Below are 9,439 nucleotides of genomic sequence, written 5' to 3'. Positions count from 1 at the left end.
ACAATTTTCATTGACTAAAACTAGACTAAATGTCATCAGTTTTCGTCGACTAAAACTAGACGAAAATAGTCATGGATAATTCTGACTAAAATAAGAATAAAATGCTCAGACTTTTAGTTGGCTAAAACTTGACTAGACTTAAAAACAGTATGAAAGTGACTAAAACTAATAAAAACTAAAATGACAGTTTCACACAAAGACTATTCACGCATTTTCTAGACGGACATCTATCACCATTGCACTCGCGTCTCGCACAAAAGAGCCGCGAGTTTAGAAAGCCATGTATAATTAATGCAAGTTCAACTTTGAAAAAAACATATCTCGAGACTTTATGGCGGGTGTTTTCCCCATCTGACTGCAACTCGTGTTTTTAAATGAAAAATGTACTCTGTGTGATTGGTTTTTGGCCCTTTGTATTAAACTATGCATACATACATGATGCTGATTTGTTTATAGTTGTTTAAGCAACTTAATTAATTATAATTGGTTTATAAACATTATTTTAAACATTATGCATTTTTTTTTCACGGATAGTCATGTTATCTTATGTGCCCTCTTGTGGCCTCAGGAGAGAAGCCAAAAGCTTCTCTGTACCCTTATTGAAATTATGAATTTACAGCAGGTACGGGCTTTAAAATAATTTTTCTTTTTTTTTTTTTTTTTTTGTATTATACATGCAGTATATTAAACTAGAGACTACATTGAATATTTCTACATTTTGTACAGATTTTACTTTCTCAATACATATTCTTGTTTGTTTCATCATGTTCCAGGTAGTTTGTCTACCATTTAAGAGTTTGGGATTAATACTTTTATTCAGCAAGGACGCATTTAATTGATCAAAAATGACAGTGGAGATATTTACAATATTACAAGAGATTTCTATTTCTTTAGAAATTCATCAGAAAGTCCTGAAAACAAAAATAGAATGGTTTCCTCAAAGATATTAAGCAGAAGAACTGTTTTCAACATTAATAATAAAAAGAAATGTATCTTGATCACTAAATGTTAGCATATTATAGTGATTTCTGAAGGATCATGTGACACTCAGTTCAGTTTGCCATCACAGGAATAAATTACATTTTAAAATAGACAACAAATTAGTTTAACTTGTAATAATATTTCTGTTTTTACTGTATTTTTGATCAAATAAATGCAATTCGCATAAGAGACTACTTTTAAAAAAAAAACATGGTCTTACTGAAAGTGTATATAACCTCATAAATTGAGACTACCTGGAATATTTGTGCTTATTTGAAAGTCACATAACAAGACTGTTTAAAGTTAGCATAAAATCATAACTGAATCTCTTTACTTTCTCAATACATGTTCCTTGGTTGTTCACTTTTTTTTTTCTCTCGTTTATTTGAAAGCAAAACATGGTCTCCGTAACCATTTGTCTAATGTCATATTTAAACGTCAAACAACATTAAAGTTTATGGAGATTCTTCCCTTATTGATTGGTATAAAATTATAACCTAGTTTTTATGTTCCAAAAGAAAGGTTCATTCACGTAATTTGTCTGCTATCCCTATGTTTATGAAAATGTAACAAGGTAATTTGATGAATTGTGAATGTTTTGTCTGCAGGTTGTTACGGTGTGTCTCAGGATGCTAATCTGGATGATTGGAGATGTTCCCGCTGTGAAGCTAATGCCATAACTCAGGTCAGTTGGATCATTTGAGCAGGTTTACGGGTTTTTTTTTGTTTTGTTTTGTTTTGTTTTGAATTCCCAAAACCACTGCTATGCCTTTTTCTAGCTGCTAGGGGGCACTATTATGTCTGGCCGTCATGCATGACAAGGTTTTTTCCAGTTGCACCTACTTTCACTCATCTGTTTATTATACCCTGTGGTGTGACTAAGTATTTGTGTCTCTCCCTCAGGACTGCTGTTTATGCTCTCTAAGAGGAGGAGCTATGCAGAAGGCCAACAATGACAAGTAGGTAGCCAGGAGCCTCTTGGTGGAGCACCTTACAGTGAACACCAGCTATTTTCAATTATACACATTCCTCTCAGCTGAAGGACAGTTTTGTGATCTGCCTCTCTCAGCTGCTGACAGCACTTCATGTTAAGGTTTTACCTCAGGCTCTGATGAAATCTGCTTAAGCTGAAAATGTGGTTTTGTTGCAGGTGGGTTCATGTATTATGTGCCGTAGCAGTGCTGGAGGCTCGCTTCGTGAACATTGCAGAGCGCAGTCCTGTCGATCTCAGTAGTATCCCGCTTCAGAGATTTAGGCTGGTAGGTTAATGTTTTGCACAGAAAAGTGAAATCCCAATCTAAATGCAGTGCTGATTGACGTACAGAGGGAAAGTAAATTTATATAAATTTATAATCTCGGTCAGGGCAAAAACAATGAGGCTCTTAATTAGGGTATCCACATTAATTGTGAACTCGCAAATTCATACTAAATACATTAATAAAAGTACAAACTCTCTCATTAATATAATTTTGTAAAAACATGGTGGTAAAGCAATAAGTACCCAGATATTTCCCCTAAAAAAGTTCAGACATTAAGGGACACACAGAGACTTATTTTATAATAAAGCATTTCACTAAAATGAATAAACATTCATAACAATTAATAAAAATACATTTTAGGAGTGTGTTTTTGTTTATTGCCTCAGTTTGCTTGCACTATCAATGAAAAGTTTTTTTTTTTCTTCAAGAAATGCATACTTTTATTTAGCAAGGATAGACATTTATATATTTACATATTATATTAAAACATTTTTGTTACAAAAAATATATTTAGAGTAAATGCTGTTCTGTTGAACTTTCTATTCATCAAAGAATCTGTGAAAAAAAGCATCATAGTTTCCAGAAAATATTAAGCAGCGCAACTGTTTTTCAGCATTGATGATAATAAGACATGTTTCTTGAACAGCAAATTAGCATATTGGAATGAATTCTGAATTATCATGTGATATTGAAACCTGGAATATTGGCTGCTGAAAATTCAGCTTTACTATCACAGGAATAATTGAAATTTTAAAAATAATAATAATAAATAAATGGCTGTTTGTCAATTGTAAAAATATTTCACAATATTGTTTTTACTGTATTTTGAGCAAATCGTGAGCATAATATACTTCTTTCTGAAAAAAATTAATGATCTTAACCCTAAACTTTTAAACAATGTGTGTGCATGCAATACTATATGAAATGATGCAAAATGTGGCAGTGCTGCATTTTGTCAGGTTACTCATTGGAAAACTTACCTTGTTATTGTAAAAGCATTGCTATTCTGAGAATAGCTGAGGTATTCTCATATTACTGAAAAAAATAGTAGATAACAGTAGGTTGGCAGCATCTCTACTCCTAGTTAATTAAATAATTTATTATTTTAATAAATTAAGCACTGTTTGTATAGCACTTCTGTTAAGCAGTGTAATAAAATTTGATTTTGGTAATGAAATCTCTTCATTAAACCTTTAATGAATCATTAAGAAATAGTCTAACAAATTACTTTCGGAGTAACTTTCATTAGAATTTGTTGATTGTTCACCTTGCCTGAGCCCAAGTCTATTTCTAAGGTCAAAGACATAACTAACAAAAATGTCTTTTTAGAAATGCCAGTTTTGCCGTAAATGGGTGAAGAAGAGCACTGGTTGCTGCGTGCAATGCTCACATGGCCGCTGTTCCACTTCCTTTCACCCGAGCTGTGCACAGGCAGCTGGAGTTCAAATGCACCCGGATGATTGGCCGTTTGTGGTCTACTTTACTTGCTGGAGACACAAGGGTGGCATCCAAATAGAGGTATAGACACAACACAGGACATGTGCAGGATTATAGCGAAGTCTAGATATGACAGCTAAACAATGGAAATGCACATAGAAGCAAATTCACTGTTTTTGTGTTAAATACATTTAGGACTGTGCAAAAAATCGAATGCGATTTTCATGTGCATCTCATCAGTAAAGCCGGTTCTGTGATTAGTAGTAAAGCTCCATCACCTGCTTTCAAATGGAGCAGCATTTACTACACAGAGCCGTTATTCACTGACAAGCTACGCAATATCGTGTTCATTATTGGCGATGAATTGCCTGCGATTATGAACACGATATTGTGTAGCTTGTCAGTGAACTACGGCTCTGTGTAGTAAATGCCGCTCCATCTGAAAGCACGTGATGGAGATATACCACTAATCACAGAACCGGCTTTACTGATGAGATGCGCATGACAATCACATTCAATTATCAATAAGGGCATGGTAAGAGGACAGGTTCTCCTTCCTTTCCTGGTATTCAGCCTCTGCTCTGCACTGGTAGTTCTAACAAATGGAGGGAACAGTACTAAAGGCAAATAATAAAATGCAACTAACCGTGTAATTGCACAGTTTGGGCAGCAAAATAAATAAACTTTTAAATAGGAAAAGAAAATGCTTCCCATTGCCTTGTTGACATTAAAGGTCTGATGTTTAATCAAACTTTATAGTATATTGGTGCAAATTTAGCCTGCCAAAAATAAAGAAGGACATGCTATCATTTACTGCAGATCCTCAGACTGTAGCTTTGTCCCAATTCAGGGACTGCATCTCTTAAAAAAACATGAACTTCAAAGGCCACACAAAGGCTGAAACATTCAAACCAAGCATTGTCTAAAGTGATGATCTAGCCTTTAGCGACTGTGACCGCTGCTGTTGACAAGTGGAAGTAACGTTAGTGCTGGACTTCTTTTAAAAGTTATATTCAACTGTCTGAAAACAAAACAGCTTGGTCTAATTATGTACATAATAAACTATATATTGAGTCTAAACTATATATGGAAGTCAGCATTTAAACAACTTTAAAGATGGTTTTGTAACATTTATATAGATATTCAAGTAAGTTGAAACTCAATTCTTACGTGTAATGAAGTACTGACTCTGTTGTCACCAGTGTGCAATGAGTCTTGGGATAGTTTGGGCCGTGAAGGGTCCATTTGTTGTACCCTTCATGGCCAGGGAAATGAAGGCCACATTTGAAGGAAGCTTCGAAATGGGACAGCCTTCATTGCCCCACTGTGACACATTTAGCCTTCGAAGGATGCAGCCTCTGAATTGGGACACAGCTTGTGTGTCAAGGTCAAGTCTCATAAAATATCAGATAGTTTGACCTTTTTATAACAAGACAAGGTTAGTTGAAGTTGTAAAATGACTCTTGTTACTCCTCAAAAACATAATAATGAATTATTAATTGTGAAAAATATATTTCAAAATGTTATTTTTTTTGTGTAAAATGACTTGCTTTAGACTTTTATTGAAAGTTTTAAAGTTTTTTTTTTTCCAAAACCATATGAAACAATTTGACAAGTAGTAGAACCACTTCAAAACATTACTGTAAACTTTGTCTGGGTGGTTTATCAGGTTGTAATTCTGTTCTTTGAGTCAGTATGTGTTTACTGTCTATTTCCACCAACACGTGTTATTATTTTGTTGTGCAGGTTGGTGACTAGTACAGTATGTAATGTCATAAGTACAAGCTTTTGCTTGCTGCAATCTGTTATGTTAGAGCATTATTGTTAACCATGCAAAAGATGTGTGTTGTCTGAGATGTCTAATATCTGATGTTATCTTCAGCAACGCAACAAGGCATCTATGCGCGAGTTGGAGAAGGGACAGAAAGTAATCTCCAAGCACAGAAATGGCCGTTACTACCATTGTGAGGTGGTTGAGCTGACAAAGGCCACCTTTTATGAGGTTATCTTTGATGATGGCTCATTCAGTGACAACTTGTTCCCTGAGGATATAGTGGTACGTAAGGGGTTAGGGTTACACAGCTCAAAACAATGTTTGATGATTAAAAGCAGTGTACTGAACTGAAGCCCTGCTGGTGTTTATTTTTCAGAATAGAGACTGTAGGCAGCTCGGTCCACCATCGGAGGGAGATGTAGTTCAAGTGCGCTGGACAGATGGCCTGATCTATGGAGCCAAATTTGTGTCTGACCATATCATCCCAATGTACCAGGTCAGAGGACAGCAAACACACTTGTGTACACTATTTGGGTTAGAGTTCAAATTCAGACACTGCAAAGTAGATGCGTCACAGTATGATGACTGTTTGCAGTGTATTCTGAGAATCATTATAATTTAGGATAGAAGACTGATGACTAATCTGTGTTGTATACTGTTAAATATCATAACATTCAGTACCATACATATTCACATAATAATGAAGTACAGTCATGAGTCTTTTTTTTTTTTCATGACGTTGGCCTTCATTGTTGTTGCTGCTTTTGTTAAAGCAGTAAGCTGTGAGAGGTCACACAATAAGCTTAAATTTCAGCAGTAGGCCCCATTTACCATGGGTACACCTTACCCATGGTTAAATCGCTGTAACCCACAGACTCTACTGGATTGTTGCTTTTATAAAACAGCAACATGATATAAACCAGTGGTCAAATAATAATATTTATTTGTTTGTTTATTTTTCAACAGTTATTTTTAATAATCATTCTTATACTACTGTTTAAATATTTGTTAGTTAGATTTTATTTGAAAGAAATTAATACTTTTATTAAGGAGGCATTAAGTTGTTAATAAGTAAATATTTTTGATGTTTTATAAGATTTTTCATTTTTAAAAATGCATATTTTTAAACTTCAATCAAAAAAGTATCACAGTTTCCAACTCTGATAATAATAAGAAATGTTTCTTGACCAGAAAATCACCATATTATAATGATTTCTGAAGGATCATGTGACATTGAAGACTAGAGTAAAGGCTGCTGAACATTCAGCTTTGCATTACAGGAGTAAATTACATTTTTTAAAATATTGTCAAATAGAAAATGGGTATTTTCTGCATTTATTTATTTTAAATAAATAAATGCAGTATTCTTTCTAAACGTTAAGTAAAAATACAGACCACAAACTTTTGAATGGTATTGTATAATGAGAATAAACAATTCTTCCACCAAAAGTTAGCAATGTGAAACTTAAGTCAAATTTATGATGCAACACATTTTAAGTGATTTCAGTCAGGCAAAACAACCCAACAGGTCTATTTTTTTTTTCTTTTTTCCACTTACCAAGACAGGATTCTTAGTAATAATACAGGAAAATTAAGATCAGAGGATGTGCATTAGATTTGTAATTGTTTATATCTTTTCATATTTTACCATTGTGTCAACCCTGTTGCTTAATTACCCAACTAAATGAGATTTTCTGGCAAACATTATAGCTGTCCTTCATCAACAGTGCACAAAATGAATACAAATTAGTTGTACAGTCACACTCGAAAATAAGATTGTTCTTACATTACCCGAAGGCAGTGTAAATGTAGACTGTTTACCATTGCAAAGCAATTTAAATACCATTTTATAATGTAAATACACACAATTCCATTTTTAAATGTCAATATTAAAATGGCCCTGAATTATTTTCCAGGTGGAATTTGAAGATGACTCTCAGCTTACTGTAAAGAGGGAAGATGTGTACAGTTTGGACGAGGAGCTGCCCAAACGTGTTAAAGCCCGCTTGGTGAGTGATTTCCTGCCGGTGCTGCTTCATTAAATGATAATGTGCGGTACACCATCAAGAAACTCATTACAAAGCTACTTTCCTTCTTCTGTCTTATCACTGCAGTAATAATCTTAACTTGTCATGACACAGCGCTACTGAACAACAAGTGGCTTAGCAGACATTAAATACGTTTCATTTCTATCCCTAGTCTGTGGCGTCGGATATGCGCTTCAAAGGAGTGTTTGTGGAGAAGGAGGTGAAGCAAGACTCGAAAAGACAGCGCGTGATCAACTCCCGCTATAGAGAGGACTACATCGAACCGGTCATATACAGAACCATCATGGAGTAACTTACTCCACACAGACAGTGTCTTCAACAAACAGATCAATTCGCCAGAAAAACAGGCTGGACTAGATGTCTCTATGTTTAAAGTGGACAAACGTCATCACGTGATCAGACAACTGCAAATACAGTACAGAGCCTTTTGTTTTTAAAAACACCAAGATCACGTTTTAGACCTTCAGGCTAAGTATGAATTCTCATTGCTGTGAATGGTCTTCAGCCAGCACAGATGAGAGTCCCAGAGATTAAATGCTAGGAATGTCTTGTGTAAGAGTGTTTGTTTTTTCAGACAGCACACAACCGGCTCAGGCTCAGCGGGGGCGTTGAACAGCTCTCGGACTCCTACTATCTTCAATCAGGTGGCGGTAATGTTTCAACTGTTTTTTTTTTTTATCACCTCCCTGCAGACCCACCAGCTGACCGCACAAGAACGGACCTTTAGCCCGTCAGACAAATCTTTAGTCAGCGTGGATGCGCCATCCTGCTGACCTTTTTTATAGGTCTTAAAGTGCTTGGCAATATCTGAATCTCATGGATGAATCTAGTTTTTATTAGTACGAGCAGCTCTCATGTGTGATCTACTGTAAACATGGGACATTATAGAAAACTAGCTTTATACTCTCATGTTTAGGTGGATACAGCAGCTTTGGATTTTGTTTTATTTAAATAATTTGTTGTTGAAGTGAAAGGAATGCCAGTTTCCTTGTTGCATATTAGTTCTGGATTAACTTTGTTTGTAAAAAGATGTATTTATGTGTTAAAGCCAGATTTTCTCTACTTTTTCTACTCTTAGTTGCATTACTATGCCAACACAGGTAAGACTGACTTGTGACCAGTCATGGTCGAACTGGTGCACTTATCCACATTTTTTTTTTTCCTCTTCAGTTGTGAGTTCATAGTACTTAAGGCAGGGAAGGCAACATCTTGAAGCGCTCCATTTAGAGAGTGCCAAAAAGATGCCTCATTTAAATAACCTACATTATTTAAAAAAACATTGTTTTGTGGAGATTCCTTTAGCTGTATAGCATTACCGATCTTTGTCTTCAGTTGTTTTGTGCAGTAGGCATTACTCTCCTTTGAATTGGAATAGAGATCCATTGTTAATTTAAGGCTAAAAACTTTATTTTTAAATTAAAAGCAATGTCTCCTACGCCCCCTTGAACATTTGTCGTTTGTTTCATTTTAGACTTGTTTCGTATCACAGCTTGCATACACATCCAAAGTCAAAATGAATAGAGTGCTGCAAGGATCATTTTGGAGGCCAAAAACCCAGAAATAAGTTAGCGTTCTAGCACTTTTCCATCATCCTGGAGTCAATGGGTTTTTTTGAATGCATTTTGGTTAGGGTTAGGTGGTTTCATGTTTTATTCTACGAAATAAAACCATCTGTGTTTTTTTATATATATTTTACTTGTCTTTCAGTCTTTATTGTCTAAATGAAGACTGAAAGAGTTGTCAGAAGTTTATTGGTGGTTAACCTAACTTTTATATCTGGTGATTGCATTTAGGGTTAGATTATCATGATGAACAAAACGTGTAAGAATCATAAACTTTTGTTGGTCACAAAACATACTTTATTGTCGAGGGAACCAGGGTGATGCAAACTTCGAGGTTGGCCTACACAATATGGTGTGTTTCATAAAACAAGAAAAAAT

General features: G+C 35.1%; 1 protein-coding gene across 1 annotated transcript in view; it reads left to right on the top strand.

The window, feature by feature from the left end:
- The window catches only part of LOC107700543 (lysine-specific demethylase 4A-like), an 18,356-nt gene extending 9,580 nt beyond the window's left edge, over nt 1-8,776 (top strand). The window contains exons 15-22 of the mRNA XM_016502238.1: nt 1,590-1,666; nt 1,885-1,940; nt 2,132-2,240; nt 3,570-3,758; nt 5,560-5,733; nt 5,828-5,947; nt 7,368-7,460; nt 7,651-8,776. Coding sequence (XP_016357724.1) covers nt 1,590-1,666; nt 1,885-1,940; nt 2,132-2,240; nt 3,570-3,758; nt 5,560-5,733; nt 5,828-5,947; nt 7,368-7,460; nt 7,651-7,791 — 959 coding nt within the window. The 3' untranslated portion in view covers nt 7,792-8,776. The remainder of the gene's footprint in view (nt 1-1,589; nt 1,667-1,884; nt 1,941-2,131; nt 2,241-3,569; nt 3,759-5,559; nt 5,734-5,827; nt 5,948-7,367; nt 7,461-7,650) is intronic.
- Nucleotides 8,777-9,439: the final 663 nt, after the last annotated feature.

This window comes from Sinocyclocheilus anshuiensis, unplaced genomic scaffold, assembly GCF_001515605.1.
Source record: "Sinocyclocheilus anshuiensis isolate Anshui unplaced genomic scaffold, SAMN03320099.WGS_v1.1 scaffold718, whole genome shotgun sequence".
NCBI classification, from domain to species: Eukaryota; Metazoa; Chordata; class Actinopteri; order Cypriniformes; family Cyprinidae; genus Sinocyclocheilus; species Sinocyclocheilus anshuiensis.
This window is presented reverse-complemented; position numbering and strand designations above follow the sequence as displayed.